We start from the raw sequence: 27,970 nt of genomic DNA on the forward strand, positions 1-27,970 counted from the left end.
GCTCAGCTATTCTTCTGCAGTTTGTTCCTGTCAAAGGTCCGTAGACAGTCACTAATGGGATTAATAGCCCAGTGATGATCCAGTTGTTGCAATTAGTGAGTGGAACTGTAAAAACTGGGCGATCCATTTTGGCTTCTTCCTGCATTCGCCTGTATTGTAGGAACACACAGCCATCTGTGTGTTTTCCTTGGCATAAGAACGCCTGTACCAAGTGGGAGGCCCGCTCACTCTGCATCGGAAGGCAGGCTTAGACTGTGTTACCAATAGCAGGTAGAAAAGGTAAATTTGTAAGTGACTGGAAATCTTACAGCCATTTTAAAATTGCACTTTATGTAAATGTGCTTAATTTGTGATTGTGGTGGTGTTGGACTTGCATTATGTGGTGCTATTGTCGGAGTACCCTCCAGGGTATCTTGATGTCAGATGTAAGCTAATTCTCGCTTTGAGAAGGAGCACATCTTGACATAAGTGATTCCCATCTGTCTATACAGGAGGCTGACTAAAATTGTTCCGGACTTCCTGTCTCCTGGGCAGAGTCACCCACTTCTCTCAGTTTGTTTCCTGCCTCGTTCAGGAGAGAAGGTTTTTGTAGCACTCTCTCAGCAAGGCCCCGACAACTCAACAGAAGGCATCTAAAACTCTTATTTCTACACCTACTTATTTCTTTATTCTATGGCATATTCCTTTTCCCCTCACTTCTGAGTGTGGAGAGGGTGAGGCACTGGAGAGTGTGGAAAATTTCAACAAAGCCTCAGTTGTCTTCATTTTTAAGGAGGAGGAAGATCCCTTTGTCCTTCCAAAAACAGGAGGAAGGGGCTGCATTCTGGCGTAGTTGAGCACGTGCAGACCTGCAGAAGAGTGGCAGAAAAGCAGAGGCAGTGAGAGGATCATATTGCACAATTTGACTGCACCTTTGAGGACATCACAATGGAAATGGCTGATTCAGGCGGGAAGGTCTTTCACACCCTTTGGCTTGTCCATAGCAGAGCAGTAAGGCAGGTGAAGCATCATCGTATAGCACAGCCATTCTCAACCAGGGTTCCCTGGTACCCTGGGGTGCCGTGAGCATGTCCCAGGGGTACCGTGGCAACACTACCGCCCCCCCCCCTCATTTTTGTGGTGTCTCCCACCGGCGCCAGCAAGGACATGGAGCTGGCCCATGGGGCAGGGCCTGCCACAAGGTCAGCAGCCACCCCCCCCCCCCGTGCTACCCTTCACCTGGGAGGGGAAGGTGGGGTGTGTGGCAAGCAGGGGCAATGGGAGGAGAAGGTGGAGGGTGGCGGCAGGGGTACTATGAGATATGAAGAGTGAGGTCAAGGGTACCCTGACCTCGAAAAGGTTGGGAAACACTGGTATAGCAAGATAGAAACGTGTCCCTGCCCTGCCAACCCTGTTTTCCAGATTCCCTTCAGAGATTTCACTCTGGCTTTGCCATGCAATGTTAGAAGAAGTTTGGTCCCCGCAAGAGCAATCATTGGAACTTACCCATGAAGGGTCATTGTCCTTTGAGTGGAAGAAGACTTCTGGGTGATTCCCAGCAACCAATCAGGGAGGCAGGAGTAATCTTCAACTTCCTGGTCTGCTGAGGTCCACCCACTTCCCTTCCAGTTCAGGGACTTGGACAAGTAGTGTTATAACTCAGCTCTATTCCAACACGAACTCTCCCTGGAACAACACTTTGCAAAGCTTTGGATAGAACAAGAGAACACAACATGCTTGAAGAAAGAACTTGGGCAGACCCAACAGAATGAACATGGCTACGAAATCAAACAGGATAGTGACATATATGCAGTTGCCTGGCTTACCAGAGAGGAAAACAATGAGCTGAGAGAACAGATATCCTCTTCCGCTCAAAGGAGAAGGACCCTTCAACGGGTAAGTTCCAATGGTCGTTCTCCATTTGAGCTCAAGGACATATGGGTGATCTCTCCAAGCAGTGTCACTGTAAAACTAATGGTGGGGTCATTTTTAACTTCTAGGATCTGCTGTAGAACCTTCCGACCAAACCTGGCATCAGCAGAACTGAACGCGCCTAGCTTGTAGTGCCTGACAAAATTGGATATCGAGGACCACGTAGCCGCTCAGCAGACCTCCTCTACGGAAGCATTATTGTTGAAGGCAGCATTAGTTGATGCATTATGTGCAGCATTAATTGATGCATTACGTGATTCTCACCGGTACTGGCAGCTTCTGGGCCTGATAGGCTTCCGCAGTGCACTCCTACTTGCTGATGGTTTGGGAGGACAACCTGGAACTCCTATTATGATTTGAGATAGAAATGAACAGTGCCTCCTCTGATCGCCTGAAACCCTGAGTTCTGATGAGGAATGCCTTCAGCACCCATCGGACATCCAACTTATGCCAGTAAACCTCCTTAGGATTGTGAGGGTTCGGACAGAAGGAGGGCAAGAATATCTCTTGTAGCCTGTGGAAGGGGGAGTTGACCTTCGGAACAGTACCAGTTAGCTAAGCAGTCTCTTGATCCCTCCAAGGAAGGGACAGAAAATGTGTAAAACGGCGATATGTCTGAGGCAGTGCATCTTACATGCTTACCAAGTTAACAAGCTCCAGGTACAACCTGGCATTACAGTTCACTTTATTTACTGCAGCTAATTCAGCAATTGAGGAAATCTGTCAGGTGGCCATGTGGTCCTCTCTATCGACTTCCTGTCAGACCCCGCAAATTGAATACCTTTGCTTCAGGTAACACAGCTCCCCCCTCCCTTCCCCGCTTGCATTCCACCCCTCACTCCCTCTCCTCCCATCCCTCCCTCCCCTTCCCTTGCATGCCACCCCTTCCTCCCCTCCCCCTCCCTCCGCTAGGGTGGGTGGGCCCTGTCCAAATGCTGGTCCCCTCCCCCTCCCTCCCCTCCCTTGCATGCCACCCCTCACTCCCTCCCCTCCCCCTTCCTCCGCTAGGGTGGGTGGGCCATGTCCAGATGCCGGGCCCCTTCCCTCCCCTCCCTTGCATGCCATCCCTCCCCTCCCTCCCTCCCCTTCCCTTGCATGCCACTCCTTATAGCAAGTGGTGCAGATGGACTGATTTTCCCACCTGTCATGGAGTCCAGATGCTTTTGGACGTCCCATGTCAAGATGCCCTCCCCTTCAGAGCAAGAGAGAAACATTGACAGGGTGACGGTTTCTTCTTTTCTGAGGAAGGGACAGCATCTGATATAAAGCGGGGATAACAAGCTGTTTTCCTCACATTCAATGCCTTCTCACTTCCTGTCTTAACAAGTTTCCTGTTTCTTAAAAGGTTGAATAGTTTTCTTGGTATTTTAGTTATAGGTACTGCGTCGGGAGTTACCGAACTGAGGAAAGTGGCTGGCTCAACCCAGGAGACAGGAAATCTGTAAGAGTTTTAGTCCTGCCTCCTTGATAGACAGATGGGAATTATCAATGTCAAAATGCCCTTCCTTCCTCAAAACAGAAGGAAACCCCCACAGTAGGTGCCCCGGGTTCCTTTCTGATTCTTGTACATGTATAATTGGAAGCTGGCTTGGACTTTAAAGAGTATATTAATAATTAGGGGTCTTCTCTCCTCCCACTCATTATTTTAAAATGTTGATATTTACAGAGTTCAGAACAATTTTCTGATAGCATTTACCATTCTTTCGATACATTAGAATTAGAAGAGGCTATTTTACTTGGAAATCCTCTACGCAACAAGTATTGCAAGGGAGGTGGAATTTTACTAATTGGAGCAAAAGTCCTTGGAAGTCCGTAAGCATCTTGTTTGTGAAATGGACCGTACTAAGGGAAAGGATTTTGAAAACTTTAGAAGTGAAAATTGGTAGAGATGGCAAAAAGTACACAAATGTTTCCAAGATGATGGGAATATTTTTCATATAATTTCAAGATTATTGATAGGTTTTTAATACACCAATCAACACTCTTCTTGATATGTTCTGCTCACTCCGAAGAGTGATGTTCCTGAGGTGAGGGCAAAAGAATGGGGGGGGGGCCCTGAGGGGACTGAAGCGCACCTGGTACATCAGTGAACAGATGGCTGATGCCCTCACAGCACTAATCACGTTTTTGTGCAGTGTTGATTCTAGGCACTTTGTTTCTGATTCCAAAAGGTGATCCGCACAAAAGGTGATCTTACATCCGGCAGTCTGTCTGGTTCTGTAAACCTTTATACGTATTCAACGTCGACAAGGCTGAAATATTCTCTTGTAGTTAATAATTGTTCAAACTACAATCGTGTGTTCCTGTTAAATTGATTTTTTGAATAATTATATGTTAATCAGAAATCTAGGTACTGAATCATTAAAACGAGTTTCTTCGTTAGCTTGGATCCTATGAACCTGGAGTTAATAAAACAACCCCAGGCAGTCCCATGTGCCCCCCCCCCCCAGAAGGGAATCCTGAGGGTCAGGTGGTCTTTCAAGGACAGGTGTGTTTGTTGGGGGGGGGACCACTGTAGTTTGAGGAGAAATAGGCAGGAATTGCCCCCTTTCCATCTTGCATCAGCTCTTCTGCAAGTAGAACAAGGATGGCATCAGCCGCTTGTAAGGTTAATTAACCCTTCATTCTGTGCTACATTCATACAAATGCCGCAGAACTGTAATATTAGAAATTAACATAAAGGTGCCCTAAGATAAAATGTTTTAATGCTTCATGTTTTAATATTATTAGTTTAATTTATTATTGTTGTGGATGTTTTTGATTTTGATAGCTGATCTGAGCTAGGCCGTTCGATTGGGGAGAGCAGAATGTTAGGGCTTAATGAAATAAATGAAAATCTCAAAATGCAGGGAAATGGCTTTAAAATATTCCTGCATGAAAGGAACTTTCAGCCCCATCCAAAGGGATGGGTCGAATTCGCTGGTTGTAGTGTTGCGGGACTGTGCTGGTGGATTTGCCTTCCCTAGGGCATTTGCCGTGGTGGACAGACAAGTCCACTGATGGGTAGCCCTCCTTGGCAGTGGGGTGCCATGCTGGATGCCGTGCCAACATTCCTGTACCCCTGCTGCTAGCAGTGGGGGCAGTCCGGGGGCGTGGCCAGGGGAGGAGTCAGTGTTAGCTGGCTTCCTCCCAGCAATTGGACTTACACCACCAAAAAGGCGGCACAAGTCCATGAATCCCACTGGGGGCTTTCCAGCAGCAGAGAGGCTTTTCTGCATTTTAAGTATCCCCATGTTGCCGGGAAGCCTGTCTGGGAGGGGCGGGATGGCATGGCTGCAGCTCCACAGCCGAGCACGCAGCCCATTGGATCATAATCTTATACCCTGAATCTCTTGTTGGTCTCCAACACGCTACTGGAATCTAATCCTTCTAGTGTAGACCGACATGGCTATCCTCAGAAACTATCTGTTCCCCTGAAATTCTTAATTAAAACATCTTATAAAACGTAGTAGTCTAAAAAGACACAACCTGTTAAGGATTCCTATGAGAAGGTACCACTTTGGTAACTTTAGGAGTACCTTTGTTCTATTGATTTACTTGTACAATATTGTAAACAAGTTTCTAAGAGAGCACGAGCTGGGTGTGGTCATTCAGTGTTTGATTTTTAAACATTTCGGTTTTGTGGTAGTTCTGTGAACCATACTGTATGCCATATTACATTTATATGTCCTTGTAAGTTGTGCAAACACATCTGTGGAGTTGGGAGGTAGTATAACCAGTGATGGGATTCAGTAGGTTCGCACCACTTCTGCAAAACCGGTTGTTAAAATGGTGCTTGTAAACAACCAGTTGTTAAATTATTTGAATCCCACCACCAGAATCGGTTGTTAAATTATTTGAATCCCACCACTATAACCTTGTAATTAATAGAAACTATAAGCTTAACTACAGATAAAGACTTTTGCTGTTGAAATAAGTCTCGTCGCCTGATTTATGTTTGTGAATTTACAAGAGATTTGTGTCTTATTCATGTTATGGGGATTTTGTGTTTCTTCATAGATACTAAAAGTTGTTTGTTTTGTTCAGATTTTTAAAAATAGTCTCTTAGTTTTCTCCCTAACATGCTGTTCAGCATAAAACCGAGACACGATTTGAAATCTCTGAGCTGCATCTGTTTACTCTTTCTATCTTTATTTTTATTTTCTAAATTACAATTTACAGTAAAGATCACCAGAATAAAGATTGCAACATTAGAAAAGAGGAAAACAATCACAGACGTCAATCTGTAAATTAACAGTAAATTATGGGTTAGACCGTGTTCCCATCTTCTAGACAGACGCATTTCCGTTAATGTAGCCAATTTCATAATTTGCCAGGATTTAAAAAGAACATAAGGTTGTGTCCAAAAGAGTTGCAGCCATAACATAATTTTTTGCTGATCATCCTATTCCCCCAGAAATCCTACATTTTGTGTATCAAGCTATTCCCAAAGATCTGTTGACTCTTCCCAAAAGCAAAATTTTAAGAGGGGTGGGGTAGGGCTGCTGCAGGATATTTCCTTTGTTCCAATGGCACAGCAGTTCTTTGGATCCGACCCACATTGAATACTATAAAAAGGGACAATGAAAATTGTCAAAGGCTTTCGCTCTTGGAACCAACGGGCTGTTGTGGGTCTTCTTCGCCATGTGACCATGGTCTGGTAGTTTTTGCTCCTAACATTTTGTCTGCATCTGTGGCTGGCATTTTCATAGGCAGGTCTCAGTAAGATTATTGTTATTATTTATTGGTTTTATATACCGCCCTCTCCCCAGAGGGCTCTGGGCGGTGTACAACATATTAAAAAACAGATAGAGCACAATTTAAAACATAGACAAAATAGAAATATAATTAAGATATATATGCTCTATTAAATTAATAACTAAAACCTGCTAAAACATACAGCATTCTGATATGCAAGATATATAATATACGGTGTCCGACAACTAAAATCCTCCCAGGAGGGGGATGGTGGCCCGGCAGATGTTATAGAGACTGCCACGGGACCACTGGGGGGGGGGGCACAACTCAGCAGCCGGCCTCCCCAAAAGCCTGGTGGAACAATCCATTACACAATCATTTCACGCTGTCACAGACAGAACCACATTTTGCCGTGACTTGCTTCTGAAGATACCAGCCATAGATGCAGATGAAACATTAGCAGCAAAAACTACCAGACCATGGCCACACAGCTGGGAAAATCCACAACAGCTGGACAATCAAAGCATTCTTCTTTGTGTACTTGTTACGAATTCAAACTGTGACGTGCTCCAAAACATTTTTTGATTATATTGCAAGGATGACGAGTTCGCAAGATTTTGTCTAGTCCTCTGAAATTCCTGTCTTTTTATTCCAAAGAAAGTTAACAATTATGGCATAAGGTTTTGTGAATTTGCAGTCACTGATTTCTGCACAAATTGGGAAGGAGAAAATTGGTTAGTAGGTTAGTTGGTGTTTATGTAAACGTATATAGGCAATCACAGTGTCCATTCACAACTGTTGCAGTTGCCATTAACACAACATCATTTTACTATATTAAGCAAATTAAAGTGTATACAGACTGAGAAAACTATCAAGCCAGTTGAGTGGCTGGCTAATACTGTCAAATCCAGGGATCAGCAATTAATTTAATACTATGTTTTTTATTATAATTTTATAATGATAAGAGCTTACTATATTAAAATTCAGAACAAGAGCTTAGTCAAGATTTGTCTTGAATCACGGGGAAAAATGGGAAACAAGTATTTTAATAAATAAAACAAGGTAAATATGCAACTCAACATCAGTTTATAAGTAATATATGATCCTGTCATTAGAAACGATAAATATATGATTTTGGCTAATAATCCATAAATCCTTTATTAAGAAGTGACACACACTCAAAATTTCAGTAATAAATACATACATGAGCACCATATGTGTTTTTTTCAGTTCAGTGGCTTAAATACTTGGATTACTGACAGCTATTACCTCTCCACAACCCTTAACCTTAAATAATTTTATTTTTATTTTTTAAACAGCTATATGATTCAGAGCCCTGATCACACCATTTGACAAATTCCTATTTTTAAAAATTTATGAGAACAAAATTAATGTAGTGACCATTAGTGTGTGCAAGTGAATGCATTGTCAAATCACAGCTAATTTATGACTTGGGGCAACCCCATAGGATTTTCAAGGCAAGAGACATTTGGAAGTGGTTTGCCGTTGCCTGTCTGTACATAGAATCATAGAGCTGGAAGAGACCCCCCAAGGGCCATCAAGCCCAACCCCCGGCAATGCAGGAACACACGTGGGCTGAGAGTTCTGAGAAAACTATGACTGGCCCAAAGTCACCCAGCAGGCATCATAAGGAGTGGGGAATCGAACCAGGTTCTCTAGAGTCCGCCACTCTTAACCAGTCCGCCATGCTGGCTCTGATGCCTGTTATTAGGACAATCCCGAACCTCCCAACAGTGTGCCAGATTTCAAGTTCTCCAGAGCTTACCAGATTTTTTTAAAGGGTGAGGGGAGTGATCTTGCTTCAAGTTTCTTTTGGAAGATTTCTGACTTCCTCCAGGATATTTTCCCACCAAAGTAGAGTTGAACATGTCAGACATTGTCTTGGGGGCTAACCTAAACCCCCCATTTCCTCATCGTTTCTTTACCTGGCAGTGTGCCTCTTCTTGGACACAGCATTCCTTGGCGAAGATATGTTTTTGGCTCACTTTTGAGTTTCATCTTTAAAACTTTGGCTGTGAATGAGTCTGACGGGGAGCTAAAAGGATCTAATCTAGACTCATCAATGGGAAACAGCCTATGTGAGCTGAAAAGGGGGTTGTCGATGGGCAGGTATAATGCAGGTGAAGCTATTTCATGTGTTCTGTGGAAGGCTGAGTTCCCTATTGCTTGTGCATTTGTTTGTATCCTGCCTTTCTCCCCAGTGAGGACCCCAAGTGGCTTACATCACTCTCCTGTCTTCTCTGTTACCCTCACAACAACCCTCAGAGCTAAATTAGGCTGAGAGGGTGTGGCTAGGCCAAAGACACCTATCCAGCTTCCATGGCCAAGAGGGGATTCAAACTTGGGTCTCCCAGATACTAGGCCAGGGGTCAGCAACCTTTACCACCCAAAGAGCCATTCGGACCTGTTTTCCACGGCCCTGAAGGTCTACTGAGCCGGAGAGGCAGCCATTCCACCCCACCCCCCCGCCCAATTAAGCAGGCAGTCGCCTGCTCCGTGGGGCAGAGGGGGATGGCAGCTGCGGGGATAATAGAGGGGGGATGGTGGCTGCTCTGGAGGGACACGCCCATGCTACCCTCCGACCTCCAGGGGTCGGAGGGCAGCTTGGGCTTGTCCCTCCAGCCCTCCAGAGCAGCGCTGGAAGGAGAGGTGAGTGGAGGGGACATGAAAAGCGGCGCCCTCACAGACGGAGCCGTCTCCGGTTCGCCCCTTCCACTCACCTTTCCTTCCAGCGCTGCTCTGGAGGGCTGGAGGGACATGCCTACACTACCCTCCAACCTCCAGGCCATGTGGAGCCGCAGTATATGGCTGAAAGAGCCACATGCGGCTCCGGAGCCGCAGGTTGCAGACCCCTGTACTAGGCCAACCCCTCTAACCACGGGGCCATCCTGGGACACTGGCTTGCTCTTATCATTTCCTCCGCCTTCCTCATCCTGGCCTTATTTTTCCTCACGGATCCCAATTTGGAGGAAAGCACTGTCTTTCCCCGCACTGTGTGAAATCTTCCTTCTCACCCACTTGTTCCAAATCAAGGGCCATTCTCCATCATTTGCATCTCAAATTTCCCTTTCATATCCGAATAAGGTATTTCCCTTTCTAAAACTGTTACATTAGATCTGTCATGCCCTGTTTTCCTGAAAATAAGACCTACCCCGAAAATAAACCTTAGCATGATTTTTCAGGATTTTTGGAGGATGCTTGAAATATAAGCCCTACTCCAGAAATAAGCCCTAGTTACAGATTCCCCTGCACAGCTGATCTGGTCACATGGGGGGGCACAAAATCATGGAAAAAAATAAGACATCCCCTGAAAATAAGCCCTAAGACAGCGGTGGCGAACCTATGGCACGGGTGCCAGAGGTGGCACTCAGAGCCCTTTCTGTGGGCCCACGTGCACAGAGTTCGTCATGTGGGGGGGGCGGAAAATCACCCCCCCACACACACACCCCTAGGCTGGCCTGGGCACGATCCTTTACCTGGGAATAAGCTCAGTTGCTGGCAATGGGGCTTGCTTCTGAGTAAACCCTCCTAGGGTCGTGATTCACCCATTCGAAGCGTTGCACAGTTGCTTCACCAAGCGTACTCCTGAGTAACATGTGCCTCCGAACCAACTGTTTTTCCTAAACTAAAACCTCAGTATTCAGGTTAAATTGCTCTGTTGGCACTTTGCAGTGAATAAGTGGGTTTTGGGTTGAAATTTGGGCACTCAGTCTCGAAAAGGTTCGCCATCACTGCCCTAAGACATCTTTTGGAGTAAAAATTAATATAAGACCTTGTCTTATTTTCCGGGAAACACGGTAGATATCTGCAAAGAGTATGCTGACATCACATATTGGCAGAGAAGCTGTTTTCTCTGCAGCATGGAATGCTATTGAAAGCAATGCTGGCACGATGCGTACGAAGCATGTCAAACGCTTGAAATGCTCTGTATGGAAGTTGAATGTCTTTTGAGGCAAAGAATCCTAAGAGCTGGATAAGCAGCGTGAAACAGGAACGTAAATAACAATTCCACTTATTCAGATGCAGCCCACTTACAGTTTCATCTTCTGAATTGCTCTTGTGCATTGAAAATTGAAGGCTGTAGTATCAGCACAATTACAGTTGTGTGTGTTTTTTCTTAAATTTCTCAGCAGACTTCTTTTCATCGGTATTGTGACGGTGGGAAAGAGACTCATTCGAGAGGATGAGTGAGCTGGAACAGTTGCGGCAGGAGGCTGAACAGCTCCGGAATCAAATCAGAGTAAGGTGTTTTCTTCACCTGTTTCTTGGTACTAATCCTAAATAGTCATAATTGCAGATTGACTGGAAGTGTATCTTGTTTTGGGGGAGGGGGGGAGGGGAAGGTGAAGGCTTTTAGGAAGGTCACCCCTTCTATTTCCCAAATTGTTCAAAACAGAATTGTACATGATGCCAATCTCTCTCTTTTCTTTTTATTTTAAAGGATGCCAGAAAAGCTTGTAGTGACACAACTCTTGCTCAGGTACACTCATTTTCTGGTACTTTGTCCATTCTCTGTGTGGGGAGATGCTTATAAAGCAGTGGTGGTGAACCTTTGGCACTCCAGATGTTATGGACCACAATTCCCATCAGCCCCTGCCAGCATGGTCAATTGGCCATGCTGGCAGGGGCTGATGGGAATTGTACTCCGTAACATCTGGAGTTCTAAAGGTTCGCCACCACGGTTATAAAGCCATTGGTTCTATGCCTGGGATTTAAAAAACGACTGTAAATAATTTTTTTTTTGAGAACCAAATTGGTGAAAGACTTTGAAAATTTGCATTCACTGTAAACAAATAATTAAAGTGAAAGTTGCTATACTCTGTCTCGGAAAAAGGTATTAGTACAGTCAGTGGAACGGTTGAGAAAATTGTACGCTTCCACATTAGAATATAGTCCCGGACAAATGAGAATTATCATTCATTTTTATGCATAACCTTGGTCAAAATAATTATTTTGTGCATTACTGAACATGGTACTTAGATACAAGAGCATGAATTGTTCGTTGAACAAATGTCACCAATACTTGTATTTTTCCTTTCAAACGAATTGTGGGGGACAGGGCTGGATAGGCACTAGGACCCAGGCGGAGCATTCTACGACAAAGAAGGTCTGGCATGTTGAGCTCTGTGGTGGAGGAATATACAACCCTACTATCATCTTTTTCTGAGACAGACTATAAGCAGATATCATGGATGACTGTGAGTCTGTGCAAGATCCATTCATTTAAACATAGGTGGATATAAAGTAAAATCCAGCTGCAAAGTACATCCACTTTCAGTGCACTTTGCAAGTGGATTTTGCTGTGCGAAATAGCAAAATCCACTTGCACGCCATTGTGAAAGTGGATTGAAAGTGCGTTATTCTGCATGTGTGAAAGTACCCATAGATTAACAGAAATTATGGGTTAGATCTGCCAGCTTTTTCACTCTCACTGAAATCTTTTCCTTACTAGAGTCCTTATCCCTTATCTTTTTGTCCATGCTGGCCTCATAATCTCTAGTGTAACCTTTTGGGTTAGTGAAAGGGAGCCCTTCCTACCTTTTTCACCAACAGAAAAGTTGGTTGGATCCAACTTCGTATCAGTGTATACACCTAATGGTATTAAAATAACCAGAGGGCCTGTCATCACCATGATAAGGGCTTTAAAACTGCTCTGATAACATGCCTCAGGACTGGCACCCCTGTACATGTCACATCACTGTTACAAGCCATTTCTACAATGTGCCTTTTGAAATAGACTCCAGAAATACTCACTGAAGTTCTGTTGTTGGATGCCTGATATGCCATCAGCTAAAATTTTCAACAAAAACCATTTTCTTTAAAGTGGAAATTAGAAAACTACTGAATACCCTTCTGGGTTAACAAAATCGATTTAGGATATCTCATGATTTAGGATTCTTATTGGTGAGAGATCTTTGGTAGCACCAATTCTAGGGATATTGTACATAAGATAAATGGGGACAAAAATAAATGAAACAGCTTTCATGAGATTTGTGGACGAGCCCTGAGGGCAGCATCCAAGATAACCTTTTTTTTCCCTGTGGGAATATTGGTTCTGTGGGTTCAGGATCTGCCATCAGAGTTCCCAAGAGGTTGTTAGCATTCTAGAGAGGGTAACACTATCCTAGTCTGAGTTGTTGCTTTGTAGCTCCAGTTTGTGGCTTCTGCTCTTGTCCTTTGTGATCTCTGGCCGCTTCCACACATGCCGAATATTGCACTTTCAATCCACTTTCAATGCACTTTGCAGCTGTGGGAATAGCAGAATCCACTTGCAAACTATTGTGAAAGTGGATTGAAAATGCATTATTCTGCATGTGCGGAAGGGGCCTCTGGCTCACGTTGGTTCCTGTTGCCGTCATTTCTGGCTAGTTGCTTCATTTTTAAAAGTGATTGTGTTGGGGCTTTCTACCTGTTTTGACCGATGTCTCTTCCTCACCTTTTTACCTAGATCACCACAAGTCTTGACTCAGTGGGCCGAATTCAGATGCGCACCAGACGTACCCTGAGGGGCCATTTAGCTAAAATTTATGCCATGCACTGGGGCTCTGATTCAAGGTTTGTACAAATGACTGGCATGAGATGGAGGATCCTTCCTCTCACAACTGGAAAATATCCATTCGACCACTTGGAAGAGACAATAACTGTTGAAATGATGTAGCGTTAAGTAAAATACAGCCAACAAGTGATAAATCTGAATTGTAGAGAAGTTATAGATAGCCTAGGACATAGGTGTCAAACTCGCGGCCCTTCAGATGTTATGGACTACAGTTCCCATCATCCCCCGCCAGCATGATCCTGGCAGGGGATGATGGGAAATGTAGTCCATAACATCTGGAGGGCCGCGAGTTTGACACCTGTGGCTTAGGAGATTTGCTAAAAGGCCCAGTCATTTGTCAGGGAGTACTGTGGATTTACCTTCAAAAAAACAATATTTTATCCCTTTTTTTCTCAATTTAAAATCTTTGAAACTGGAGTAGTAGTCAAGTATATTAATTTTAAGGGGGATTATTTGAAATAAATGGTAAATTACTTTTTTCAGGTTGACATAAATAAATTGCTCCATCCAGTGTGGAGTGGGAGGGTAAGCAGGTCTATGCACGCCGAGACAGTTTTATTGTATCGTTGTTCGATTTGTAAATCACCCCGAGCCAGTTCTGGGAGGGGTGATTAAGAAATTTGATTGACAGACAGTGACTTGGATGCAGCGATGCACAAGCAGAAACATGAACAGACTTAGCACAGTTCCACTTGCTGTGCATCTTGGGCCCCACCAAGCACTTTCCTCCCTAGAGTGGCCAGAAATTGGTTGCACATAATTGCAATCAGTCTGGCGTGGGTTGACATGAACAGCTGCTGACATCCTTTTTCCTGCATTTCTGCTTGTGCAAGAGCTCTCAAAAAGCCAGATCTTAAGTTTCTGACTACTTGATCACAACTCCCCCCACAAAGGGGTTGGACTGGATGACTCCGGAGGTCCCTTCCCACTTTATGTTTCTATGATTCTGTGATTCTAAAACAGGGGTAGGGAACCTGCGGCTCTCCAGATGTTCAGGAACTACAATTCCCATCAGCCTCTGTCAGCATGGCCAATTGGCCATGCTGACAGAGGCTGATGGGAATTGTAGTTCCTGAACATCTGGAGAGCCGCAGGTTCCCTACCCCTGTTCTAAGAAATGGATCAAAGGATTACGCAGATGGGGCTGGCTCAGTGGTTGACCATCATGAGTCTTCTTGATCCAAACACATTCTCAATAATCGGCAAGATTGCCAAGAAGTACAAATGCACTGCCCGTACGTCTCTGAAACTGCGATTACCTCAGGTAGGGGATAATTTTATCCTGACCTCAGAGGCCCCTCTCTCTAAAGACACGGGCAAGAACGGAAAGATGTGTGTGCCGTGTGTTTATGGGGCAGGGGGAGAAAGCATTTGTGGCTACAGTGACAGAGGAAAACATTTGCCAGCCATCCCTGGCATTGAACAGTCCGGCTCATAAGAGAGACTCTCGTATTTGATAGGAGTTCCTTCCATCACAGGAACAAGTATTTTTGCTAGGATTTTAATAGAGTCACTGTGGTAGCATGATGAGAGTATTGGACTAGATGCCCAGAGGGTCATATTGGAATTTCCACTCTGCCATGGCAGCCCACTGGGTAACTTTGGGCCAGGCACGCACACTTAGCCTAGCCCAGTGGTGGCGAACCTATGGCACTCCAGATGTTCATTGACTGCAGTTCCCACCAGCCCCTGCCAGCATGGCTATGCTGTCAGGGGCTGATGGGAAATATAGTTCATGAACATCTGGAGTGCCATAGGTTCGCCACCACGGGCCTAGCCTACCTCACAGGGGAAGGGAATTCTCAGGATAGCATAGAGGAAGAGTGAACAGAGTCTCCCATTAGGGAGAAAAGTGGGTATAAATAGTCTAAATAACTGGGGTGTTGTGGGGTTTCTGGGCTGTGTGGCCGTGTTCCAGTAGCATTTTCTCCTGATGTTTCACCTGCATCTGTGGCTGGCATCTTCAGAGGATCTGATGGTAGTAAAGCAAGTTGAGTTTATATAACTATGAAATGTCCAGGGTGGTAGAAAGAGCCATTTGCACTGGTTAACAAGTGTAAAGGGGGCAATTAGCAAGTGTGATTTGCATGTGTTGAGTGGAATCCACCTATTGTAGCATGTGTAAGGATGCCAGGCACAGATGCGGGCGAAACGTCAGGAGAAAATGCTACTGGAACACGGCCGTACAGCCTGGAAACCCCACAACACCCCAGTGATTCTGGCCGTGAAAGCTTTCGACAGTGTCAAACTCGCGGCCTTCCAGATGTTATGGACTACAGTTCCCATCATCCCCTGCCAGCATCATGCTGGGAACTGTAGTCCATAACATCTGGAGGGCTGCGAGTTGGACACCTGTCTTTGATACACTCTGCTAATACTCCAAAGCCATGGGCCTGTTTTGGTTTTTTGTGAAGACGACACAAACTTGTGCCAGTGGGAAGAGTCGTTCAAAATGACCAGATGCTTGTACAGTGCCAATGTCTAAAAACCAGCTGGAGAGAGAGACAAAATTAATATGTTACCCCTTTTTTGTGGTTATCTTTAGGCTACTAGTCAGCGCTTCTCAAGATGGAAAATTAATTATTTGGGATAGCTATACAACAAATAAGGTAGAGTCTTTTTTTTTAAAAATCATTTGAGCCTTTTGATATGCCTTTTGAAATTCATCTTTTCTCTGTTTTCACTGCCACTGTTTTTTCTTTACCATTTCTTTCTTGCTTTGAGGGTTTTTTTTTTATAAGAGGGGTCTTTGCTCCAAAAAAATTTCTCTATCTTGCTTTTATTTGTTCCTTTTAAAGACGAGCGTATTCATTCAAAACACCGCTGTGCATCTCATGAATGGTTCTGTCCCATTGCTTTTTAACAACTGTGACTCACTTGTTTGGGAAAACAGACTGTTGGGTCTCTGAATGTTTCTCTGAAAATCAGGGGATCTCTGGCAGTTTGGATTACAGGAAATCCAGGGGTGTTTCAGGCTTTCTTGAACAGTAAAATAGAACAGTTCTGTAGCAGCCTGCGGGATCAGACCAGAGTCCATCTAGTCCAGCCCTCTGCTACTCGCAGTGGCCCACCAGGTGCCTTTGGGAGCTCACATGCAGGATGCGGAAGCAATGGCCTTCTGCTGCTGCTGCTCCCGAGCACCTGGTCTGCTAAGGGATTTGCAATCTGAGATCAAGGAGGATCAAGATTGGTAGCCATAGATCGACTTCTCCTCCATAAATCTGTCCAAGCCCCTTTTAAAGCCATCCAGGTTAGTGGCCATCACCACCTCCTGTGGCAGCATATTTGGAAACATATAGGAAGTGAAGGAGATATTGGTTGAGCTCAGATGTAACAGCAAACCATAGTTTCCTGCTATGTGAATGAGCTTGAGGGATCCTCTGGCTCACTCACTTCATTCTGTCCTCAGTGTGCGGTTTTCTGCATTACTTGAAAACTGGGAGCCAGCGTTTGGCAGTGGGCTAGAGTGTCGATCTGGGAGACCCAGGTTTGTCTCCTTGCTGTGACATGGAAGCTTGCTTGGTGACCTTGGGGCAAGGGTTGTTGCAAGGGTAAAATGGAGGATGTAAGCTGCCCTGGGTTGTAGTGACTCACAGTTAACCTGCAAAGCAGCCTACGTTGGGCATTCTAGCTTGCCAGCTCAGATATAATGGCAAACCGTGGCTTGTCGTAAATGCAGAAATAGATTATTAACTAGCTCAGGGGTCTGCAACCTGCAACCTGCCAGGGGCTGATGGGATTTGTAGTCCATGAACATCTGGAGAGCCGCAGGTTGCAGACCCCTGAGCTATCTGCATGTGAGAGGTGGAGGGAATAGGAAAGCCCAAGAACTTTCCTGGCTTATTCTTCCAGCAGCAAAACGTGCTTTGCAGAAGCCCAAATTGAGCCACAAGGCACATAACATACAGCTGAGCAGTGCCGTGGTAGTGCTTTTGAGATCATGTTGGTTTACCTCTTAGACTGGCTGCTACATCAGGAAGAGCCCCTTTTGTCTTTACCTTTTTAAACTGCTGGCGTGCCAAGTGGCTTGTTGTGTTCATATTCCCTGGTGGGAAGGATTCACCAAAACAGTGGTTGGTCCTGAGTCTCAAGAATGCCGAAGTGCCTTTTAAAAACGAGTAGTGTTCTCAAATTGGGGTGGATCTGATAGACGCGTTGCTCTAATGGCGGTGCTGTTCTGTATCGTCATGTGGTTTGGGAAAGGCTGCTCACTCACATTGGAGGAAATCCCCACCGCTTCTGGAACAAATCCTCAAGATCCAAGGCGATCGGGGGAAAAAAACACAGAATGGGATCAGATGCAATAGGGGTGGTGGGAGACTCCTTGAACACTCTTGATGCATGTGTGTCCTTCTTTCCCTGTCTGGTTTAGATTCTTCTCCATCCATGACTTTATTCAACATAGCCTGAAATCTTGACATTCCATTTAAAAAACTATGCTCTGCGTATGCTCCGTGCATCTGCTGCAGCAGTGGCGTAGTGGCTAAGAGCAGTGGCTAAGAGCAGGTGCACTCTGATCTGGAGGAACCGGGTTTGATTCCCCGCTCTGCCACTTGAGCTGTGGAGGCTTATCTGGGGAATTCAGATTGGCCTGTACACACCCACACACGCTAGCTGGGTGACCTTGGGCTAGTCACAGTTCTTCTGAGCTCTCTCAGCCCCACCTACCTCCCAGGGTGTTTGTTGTGAGGGGGGAAGGGCAAGGAGATTGTGAGCCCCTTTGAGTCTCCTGCAGGAGAGAAAGGGGGGATATAAATCCAAACTCTTCTTCTTCTTCTGCATGTATCCATGCACTTGAACATCTGTGATAAAGAGGAGAATTGTGTGCCTGGGCAAGAAATAGGAACATAAGAACAAGCCAGCTGGATCAGACCAGAGTCCATCTAGTCCAGCTCTCTGCTACTCGCAGTGGCCCACCAGGTGCCTTTGGGAGCTCACATGCAGGAGGTGAAAGCAATGGCCTTCTGCAGCTGTTGCTCCCGAGCACCTGGTCTGTTAAGGCATTTGCAATCTCAGATCAAAGAGGATCAAGATTGGTAGCCATAGATCAACTTCTCCTCTATAAATCTGTCTAAGCCCCTTTTAAAGCTATCCAGGTTAGTGGCCATCACCACCTCCTGTGGCAGCATATTCCAAACACCAATCACATGCGTGAAAAAATGTTTCCTTTTATTAGTCCTAATTCTTCTCCCCAGCATTTTCAATGTATGCCTCCTGGTTCTAGTATTGTGAAAAAGAGAGAAAAATTTATCTCTCTCAACATTTTCTACCCCATGCATAATTTTATAGACTTCGATCATATCCCCCCTCAGCCGCCTCCTCTCCAAACGAAAGAGTCCCAAACGCTGCAGCCTCTCCTCATAGGGAAGGTGCTCCAATCCCTCAATCATCCTCATTGCCCTTCTCTGCACTTTTTCTATCTCCTCAATATCCTCAAAATGACTGCTCTCTCTCTCTCTTTCTCTCATGGTGTTTCTTCCCCCTCCCCTTAAAGATGCATGCCATTCCTTTGAGATCTTCCTGGGTCATGACCTGTGCCTATGCCCCGTCGGGAAATTACGTTGCCTGTGGTGGATTGGACAACATCTGCTCTATATACAACCTGAAGACGAGAGAGGGCAACGTACGAGTGAGCAGAGAACTACCCGGCCACACTGGTCAGCTTTCACCTTTTTTTGGCTCTAAATTGACTGACTGAAATGTGCCTAATGCCCTAAAACAGTGATGGCGAACCTATGGCACGGGTGCCAGAGGTGGCACTTAGAGCCCTCTCTGTGGGCACACGCGCACAGAGTTCATCATGTGGGAGGAGGGTGGAAAATCACCCTCCCCCCCCACACATCTAGGCTGGTCTGGGCATGATCCTTTACCTGAGAGTAAGCGCGGTTGCTGCCAATGGGGCTTGCTTCTGAGTAAACCCTCCTAGGATCATGATTTAATCATTTGAAGCTTTGCATGGTTGCTTCACTAAGCTTACTCCTGAGTAACGTGCGCCTTGGAGCCAACCGTTTTTTTTCTAAACTGAAACCTCAGTATTCAAGTTAAATTGCCGGTCTTGGCACTTTGCGACAAATAAGTGGGTTTTGGGTTGCAATTTGGGCACTCGGTCTCGAAAAGGTTCGCCATCACTGCCCTAAAAGCAGGAAGCTAAGCTGCAGCAAATAGTGAAATTTGCAGCACGTGTGCTAGTAGATTGGTTGCAGCTTCGCATCAGAGAGAGTCTCTTCTCCATAGCAGTAGCTTCCAGCATGGCTGCATAAGCCTAATATAAGAAAAGAAAAAGATTAATCAGATGTTGTGATCAATAACAAGGAACAGAAGAAGTGTCTTGAAGAAATAGTGAATAGGTATTGAATGGAGTGCGGGCACAGCTGGAGCATTCGTCTTCAAATACTTCATGCCAGAAATATTTTCTGCGGTTCCTTCGTGTCAAACATTTTCTTGTTGTCAGGACTTGCAGGGTGCCTTTTGATATTATTCCAAGTGAGGATTCTGGACTTAGAGGCTGCTATATTAGACATTCATTAGTATACGCACAAAGCCTCTCCTCTGGCTTCTAAAATTCCGCCCGTCCTTTCAACATTACTTGGGCTGCCTTAAGGTGGGGCCATACATTTGACTTAAAACAGTGCGATAAGCGAAAACTAGAACTTACTGGGTTCTGCATTTTGTTTCAAATCACAGAGCCCTCACAGTGCTGCGTAGATCTGTGTTGAAATGTGGGACTTTGGGCAGTTTGTGTTTCTGATGGTTTCTGTACTTAATTACTTTCTGTTCTCTATTTTAGGGTATTTGTCTTGTTGTCGCTTTCTGGACGACAACCAGATAGTTACAAGTTCAGGAGACACCACTTGGTGAGTGTACAGAGGTTGCTTTTCACGAGTGGTTGCTTTTAATCTGCAGAGGTTGCTTTTAATCTGCGGCGTGCAAACCTTCTTCCCTCTTTTCATTTGCAGCGCTCTGTGGGACATTGAAACTGGCCAGCAGACTACTGCTTTTACCGGCCACACCGGCGATGTAATGAGCCTCTCTCTAAGTCCAGACATGAGCACTTTCGTTTCGGGGGCCTGCGACGCTTCCTCCAAGCTCTGGGACATTCGAGACGGAATGTGCCGGCAGTCTTTCACGGGGCACGTGTCCGACATCAACGCAGTGTGTGTAAGTGCCATCCATCGATTGTGACGTGACCGCTCTTCATTCCTATTTTAAAATCCCACTCCGCCATACAACGCGAGGTGCTGTTGTATTAAAAATGATTTTTACCTATTTCAAACTCGCAGGATGTAACTCCTTTCCCTCAGCTTTACTCCAAGGTCGTTTTTCTAATATCGCTCATCTTGAGCGATGCTGCCTGTTCTGTCTCCATATACCAGACTCGCTTGCTCATGTCTTGCTTTGCTGCTCTGAACATAATGATCTTAGATCTGACCTGGTGGCATTATTTCCTACAGGATTTGCGTCTTCCAGACAAAATAAAAATGATCAAGTTACTGAATAGTCCTGAGCAGAAATATCTGAAGCTGTAGCCACATTCTTAATACGTGTTTTGCACGCCTTGTAATGTTCTTTTAACTGTAACTTTATTTAGTTTTGTTTGGGTTTTTTTTTCTAATGCCTATTAAATGTTTCGGAAATCTGAAACATGTTGCAAACTCAGTAAAAGAAACTACCGTTTTGAAAAGAACCCCCCCTTCCTTGCCCCCTGGGTTCCCAGTTTTGCTTGGTCTGTGGCTCACGTATCTTGTCTCGTTGCCCAGTTCTTCCCCAACGGCCACGCATTTGCCACTGGCTCGGACGACGCCACCTGCCGGCTGTTTGACCTGCGAGCTGACCAGGAACTCATGATGTACTCTCACGACAACATCATCTGTGGAATCACATCAGTTGCCTTCTCCAAGAGCGGCCGCCTCTTATTGGCTGGTTATGATGACTTCAACTGCAACGTTTGGGACACCCTGAAGGGAGAAAGGGCAGGTGAGTGGCGGGGTCTGAGAAAAGGATCGGTTGTCTCTGTGACATCACTGTCAGGCCCTTAGAGGCAGCTGAGGATGCTGCTCGGCTGTGAAGCCTTCAGACGGAAGAAGAAGAAGTTTGGATTTATACCCCTCTCCTTTCTCTCCTGTAAGGAGACTCAAGGTGGCCTACAATCTCCTTTCCCTTTCTCTCTCCACAACCAACACCTTGTGAGGTAGGTGGGGCTGAGAGAATTCCGAAGAACTGTGACTAGCTCAAGGTCACCCAGCAGGAATGCAGCAGTGTAGAAACACATCTGGTTCACCAGATAAGCCTCTGGCATTTAGGTGGAGGGGTGGGGAATCAAACCTGGTTCTCCAGATTAGAATCGACCTTCTCTTAACCACTACACCACACTGGCTCTGTGAATATTACCAGTTTGTGTAAACAAGGATTTGCTGGGTCAGACTATCTATAGCAGGGGTCTTCAAACTATGGCCCTCCAGATGTTCATAGACTACAGTTCCCATGAGCCCTACCACTTGGTCATGCTGGCAGGGGCTGATGGGAATTGTAGTCCATGAACATCTGGAGGGCCATAGTTTGAAGACCCCTGATCTATAGCATAAAATGTCTTCATCGAAGTTAGTGGTATGTAGTAAGAAGAGTTGGATTTATATCCCCCCTTTCTCTCCTGTAAGGAGACTCAAAGAGGCTTACAAACTTCTTTCCCTTCCCCCTCATAACACACACCCTGTGAGGTAGGCTTCCTAGTGACCAGAATGAGGCCCAAGCTGAGATTCAAACCTTGATCTTCCAAGGCAGGGCTCCAGGACTCTGTCCTTTTGGACCATGCTAATTCCTGGAAAGCAGGAATGGTTTAGCGGACAGTGTTGGATGAGAGCAGGGACAATGTGGGACTGAATTTTCAATGATTTGGGGAGCTCGTTGGTGGCGAACTTAGCCTATTTTGCAGGTAGTTGTGAAAACAAATATGTGCTGCCTTGGGGAAACAGCAGCATGAAGTATTCATTCATTCATTCATTCATTCATTCATTCATTCATTCATTCATTCATTCATTCATTTTGTTGGATTTAAATCTCACTCTATCCTCGAAGGGCTCTGCATGGGTTACCACATATTTTAAAACATTCCATAAACAATAGACATTAAAATATGAATCCCAACCAATTAATAATTTTTTAAATATAAATTTAATTTTTTAAAAAAACGCTGAGATGGTTGGTGTAAATTTATCCTTCCACCCCCTCCCTCCTGCCCCATCCCCTGGAGATCGAAAGATTTTTTTTCTAATCAGTCAATCAATTCGGCTGGCTAGTTGGGAAAGACCTGGTGGAACAGCCATGTCTTGCAGGCCCTGTGGAATTGACATACTTCCTGCAGCACTCTGACATCACCATGCAGCTAGTTCCACCAGGCCGGAGTCAGGACAGTAAAAGCCCTGGCTGTCATCGAAGCAAGCTAGATATCCCTCGGACTGGAGATCGCCAGGAGGTTCTCCTCTGATGAATGGAGGGGCTTTGTAAGGCAACGAGGGGAGATAAGCACATAAGAAGAGCCGTGCTTCCTCTAAAGGGTGTGTCTTTTCTTCCCTCTCTCTTTCCAGGTGTTCTTGCTGGCCACGACAACCGAGTCAGCTGTTTAGGAGTCACCGACGATGGCATGGCCGTAGCTACAGGATCTTGGGACAGTTTCCTCAGAATCTGGAATTAATTTGTCCACCGAAAACACACACACACACACACACACACCCAGACAGACAGACACGCACACCTTTCTCCACCAAGATCTGGAGAGATCAATGCTGCAGCCTATTGCTGTGAATAACATTTCTACCTTGTATTTACAGGTGAAGTTTTTCTACTCACTGATTACTGCATAAATAGGCTTTCTGTAAATGATGTTTAAAACACACACACACAAAATCACGTGAAGAAGAGGTGGGTGGGGGGAATCGGTGACTTTTTTAAAAAGAGAAATGGGATGGGGGGGAAGTACATGTATTAATGGTGACCGAAGCTAAAAGAGCCGTCCGTTTTGTGTTTTGGTGGTTTGGCTACATTTGTCCTGGAGGGATTTCAGCTTGTGGCCAAGTCTTGCTACCCCGAACCTGTTCCCTTTTTTTTTTGTACATAACTGAATATACACATAGCAGCCAATCATGTAACATTTTGTCTGTAAGTAAAGAAAGATGCATTTTTTTAAGGAACCTGCATTTATATAGCTCTGTGTTTAACCTGAAACGTTTCCTCTTCCCCCCCGAGTTCTGCAATGGATCCAGTTAGATTACTGTTTTAAAACGTGGAAAAATTTTTGTTTGGTTATTTTCTATTTTTTTTTTTTTGGTGAATTTACTGTAGATAAAAGTGAAGTTGATGATCTGCTTGTGGTTTCTATAACAGGAGGTGTTTGAATTAATGTTTGGTTTGTGTTTGGGTTTTTTGTTTTTCGAAAAAAGTCCTGAAGACTCCTTGCCAAGCCTAACGCCTTACTCGCTTGTTGAACTATTTATTGAAGGAAAGGGGCTTGAATCCCTTGTTGCCAGTGAATTCCACAGCGGATGCATTGGCAACCAGGGAGGGCAAGCATCAAGGAGCACCAGAGGTCATTGGACACCACTTTCAAAAACGAAGAATCAAACCATTTTGGGAAGCCAGTATAAGAGCTTCATTTCAGCAGCCTCGTGCCATGACTTGACCTCACTATTGAGGGGACAGATGGTGGCGTGGCTGGATGGATGAGCCGCGCGTGATGGTTTCTTTTCTTTGAATGAGATACCTGAACATGAGAAGTTTCTGACCTGCTATGTAAAAACTTGACATTTTCTGTGCTGGCCAATCCGTGGGATTGAATCTGGAGCCAATTCAAGCTTTCGGCAAAGTTCCTTCCTACCTTTTGGGCGTGTCTCGCCTCAGAATGGTCCTTGGGAGGTGAGCCCGTCCCACTGCAGAGGGCAGTGTTGGACAGAAATTTCTCTGCAGCAGAATAATTTTGCACATGTATTGCTCTCCTGTGGCCACCTCCCCTGGGAATTCTGCGGTAGTCCAGTTTTGTGAGGACGGTATCCCTATTCTTAATCATTTGATCCGCGTCTTAGAACTTCTCTTCTGGCCACGCCAGTCGGCCACTGCAGAAAATGCCAAAAGTTATGTGTAAGACTGCTGCGTAACTCCAAGGGTCTTGCAAACATTCCACAGCAGAACAAAGCTGTCTTTTTATGTGTACGCAACGGAGTATTTCTGTCATGCCCCACAGCATCAGTCGGGGAGTCCAGCTCTCCCCGTCCTTTTCATCTCTCTCAAGTTCTGTATTCCCAGTTTTTAAATTGTCAATTGTTGTATTCTAGGTCTGCATTTTCCCTTGGGATCTAGGTGCCGTGCATGAGCATTGCAGCGAGACCACCTCTCAGCCTCTCCTAAGATTTCTATATGAAATAAATCCAAAAATACGAGGGGTACGGTGATTTGGAAATGACCCCCCCCCCCATCAACTCAATTTTTGGTGCTGGTGAAAATGTGCCAATGCGTTAAAGGCGTTAAAGTGAATCGGATTTTTACTGACCTGTTGGTGTCGTGGAAGAAATCAGTCTTTGGTGCCTTCCTGTTAATGTGTATTCAAAAAGTGGGAAATGCCAATAAGCCCCCCCCCCCCCAAGTATGGGGAGGAAAGGGGTACTCTTCATGCATCCCTGAGTCTGTTAGCATGCAGAGGGCTTGTCCGTTCATAACCTAGCAGAACAGATTTCTTGCCGGGCCATCTGTTTGGTCAAAAGTATCTGCCAAATTTTATCCTTAATTCTAGCCTTTCCAATTGTCCACGTTTACGGAGTGGGGCTAAGCGTTCATTCATGTGCCAAGTGGTGTGGATGTAGTAGCTATTAAAAAAGGAACCAGCTTATTTTAAGCATGTGGGTATGTACGCCTGCAAAAATTTTTTTAAAAAAGATTATTCCATATTTAGGACCAAATTTGCAGAGATGTAGCTGAGTTTTTCACGTATTCAGATGGATCAGAAGATATGAGGCATAGGCAAAGTGCTTATGCTCACACTGATGACCTTGATTTTTTAAAATTTCAAACCTATGCCAGAGGAGCTGTGGTGGATCAGACCTCACTGGAGATCTAATCCAGCATCCTGTCCCGCACAGAATCCTCCCCCTGTTGGTGCACTGGTGTTTAGAAGTCTACTGCCTCTGAATGTAGAGGTTCCATTTTAGCCGTTGTGGCTAACAGCCATTTTGATGGACCTTCAAGATTTTATCTACCCTCCCTTCCCACTTTGAAGCCAACTACTAGAACATTCATCCCATACTTTGTGGGAACCACTTCGTATATCTATCTCTATAAAACTACCCAGGTCTTTATATTAAAAAGAAACAGAGCCCAGAGATATGTGACCACCTTTGAAATTACTTAGGATGACCATACATTGGGAAGAAAGAATGTGAAACAGAATTTTTTTTAAACTGTATTCTGTTCCACAGAAAGATGATAGTAGGGTTGTATATTCCTGTGCCACAAAATATCGCATGCCAGACCATCCATCTTTGTTGTAGAATATTCCACTGGGTCCTAGTGGCCACGTAGCCCTGTTCCCCCATCTGTCTGAAAGTAAAACTACATTTTGGCAAAAATGCTCTTGTATTGAATTATCATGTTAAATAATGCATGAAATAATGTTCTAACCACTTATATCACACTGACCCGTAGCCTTTTTGGCTCGGTTGGTCCTACACAGACTGTCCCGAGCAGAAAATTTGAGATTTTAACTCATCCACTGATACTTTTTGATGTCCACATTTCGGCCGGTCACTCCAGGAACCGTTCTGTCTGGAGATACATTTGAAATGTCCCTTCAATAAAGTTGAGTTTGATGCCTTCTCTAATCTTGATTTCAACAAAGGCACTGTATTACTGGGTTTTGGTACCGTCAATTCCAGTGCTGTGTGTGTGAACATGTGCATACATTCCACATCCCTGCAGACATCTGTAGAGACTAGTCAGTAAGTTTTGATGTACATAGCTTTTTTAAAAAAATCCCCCTCTTGGACAAAACCCACTTCAGTCGTTGCTTATTTAAAATCCTCACTTTACAGTGAATTAAGGGAAACCACAGCTGGAAGTCTGAATGCCGTGGGCCTGCTTTGTGGACCTCGAGGTGCTGAGATGATTGTACCATTTTTTAAATGGGTATCAAATGAAGGAAAGTTGTGGTTTACAGTTCTAGAAAGCAGTGGCAAAGCTACAAGGGGGCGGGGCGGGTGCACCGTTCACTGGGCACATGTCTGGGGGGCGCAGAAAATCGGCCCAGGCCCCTCCCTCTTTCCCTTTCCCCCGCGGTGCCCCCCGCGCCCCCCTCCGGCGGCGCCCCCCCATTCCACACTTACCTTAGTTCCTTTCCTTTTTGAGAACTTTTTCAGGCTGCAAAAGGCCTGTTCGCAGTAAAAACGGCCTGAGGAACTAGGTCTCCTGGGAAGTATAGTTCCCATCAGGCTGTTTGTACTGAGAACAGGCCTTTTGCACCCTGAAAAAGTTCTAAAGGAACTAAGATAAGTGTGGGAAGGGGAGAAAGGGAAGGCAGCGGGGGGGGGGGGGCACCGTAGGGGGAGGGGGAGAAAATATAGTATGCGCACCGGGCGCAGTTTGGCCCAGCTACACCTCTGCTAGAAGGTCACTTAGTTCATTTAGTTAGTTCATTGTGTAAGTGATCCACAGGATACTGCAGTTTTAGTCCTATCTTGGGGGGCGTGAATCTGTTCAACAGGAGCTTTGTTGGCCTAAGCCAGGGGTGGCCAACCTATGGCACTCCAGATGTTCATGGACTGCAATTCCCATCAGCCCCTGCCAGCCATGCCATGGCCGTGCCAGCAGGGGCTGATGGGAATTGTAGTCCACAAACATCTGAAGCACCAGAGTGGGACACCGCTGCCTTAATGCGTAGAATTGAAATAGCTTTCGTTCCTGTTTATGGCTATTTGTCCTAGGACAAAGGTCCATGTTTGGTTCACCAGATTGTCAGAACATTCCCAGAGAGAACGCTTGAGTAGCTCCTCCATTTCCCATCACGCTTCATGTTTGTGTTTTTCAGTTGTCAGTGTGACTAAGTATTGGCAGGTAATTCCAGTTGTTGGTTTCTGGTTAGCTGTGTATTAGTGTGACTGTTGATAGCTCTCCTGTAGAAGTGACCAAGCCTGGATTGCTTGTGCCCAGAATGAAAAGAAGACCAACAGTTTGAACGGGTGGTCTTAAAAAAACTTCCCGGGTGGTGGGGGTGATGGGCCTGTAAGCGTCAGCCCTTTCTATCTGAGCCTGTCCGTCCCCTTCCCTCTTGCTGCTTCATGGTTGTGCGAACACACCCTGCGCTACTAGATCTTCAGAAGTATCCGGCAGTCTTCAGGCAGCGGCTGGACAAGCACGTGTCAGTGATGCTGTAGTCCAATCCTGTGTGGAGCTGGGGGGTGGGGGGGTGGACTAGATGGCCTGTTTGGCCCCTTCCAACTTTTATCATAATGTGATTCTATTCTGATTTTTACAAGTCCAGTGCCACACTGGGGCTTTCCTCCCCTTGTCCCATTCCCACCGCAGCCTTATGGCTCTGCAGCTGTTGTGCATGCGTTCAGTGCCATGGGAGGGGCGATGACGTCATCACCACCTCCGTGCATGCGCAGAAGTACCTTAAACACATGCACAGGGGCCTTTGGGCCCCAGCTGCAATGAGAAATGCCGCCTGGCAGTTTCTCATCGTGGAAGGTGGGGCTCCGGCATGCATGTTGCCCAGGTGATTTCTTCCATACGTGAGGCGCTGTGAGCCTTTTGTGTTCCCTCCCTTTT

At 45.5% G+C, this 27,970-nt stretch overlaps 1 protein-coding gene across 1 annotated transcript in view; it reads left to right on the forward strand.

Moving 5' to 3' along the window:
- The window catches only part of GNB4 (G protein subunit beta 4), a 52,878-nt gene extending 26,853 nt beyond the window's left edge, over positions 1–26,025 (forward strand). Inside the window, exons 2-10 of the mRNA XM_048505531.1 lie at positions 10,740–10,849; positions 11,051–11,089; positions 13,058–13,164; positions 15,711–15,774; positions 18,660–18,822; positions 19,953–20,019; positions 20,122–20,323; positions 20,923–21,139; positions 22,747–26,025. Of these exons, the coding sequence (XP_048361488.1) occupies positions 10,793–10,849; positions 11,051–11,089; positions 13,058–13,164; positions 15,711–15,774; positions 18,660–18,822; positions 19,953–20,019; positions 20,122–20,323; positions 20,923–21,139; positions 22,747–22,853 (1,023 nt within the window). The 5' untranslated portion in view covers positions 10,740–10,792 and the 3' untranslated portion in view covers positions 22,854–26,025. The remainder of the gene's footprint in view (positions 1–10,739; positions 10,850–11,050; positions 11,090–13,057; positions 13,165–15,710; positions 15,775–18,659; positions 18,823–19,952; positions 20,020–20,121; positions 20,324–20,922; positions 21,140–22,746) is intronic.
- Positions 26,026–27,970: the final 1,945 nt, after the last annotated feature.

This window comes from Sphaerodactylus townsendi, linkage group LG08 (genome assembly GCF_021028975.2).
Source record: "Sphaerodactylus townsendi isolate TG3544 linkage group LG08, MPM_Stown_v2.3, whole genome shotgun sequence".
In the NCBI taxonomy this organism is placed as follows: Eukaryota; Metazoa; Chordata; class Lepidosauria; order Squamata; family Sphaerodactylidae; genus Sphaerodactylus; species Sphaerodactylus townsendi.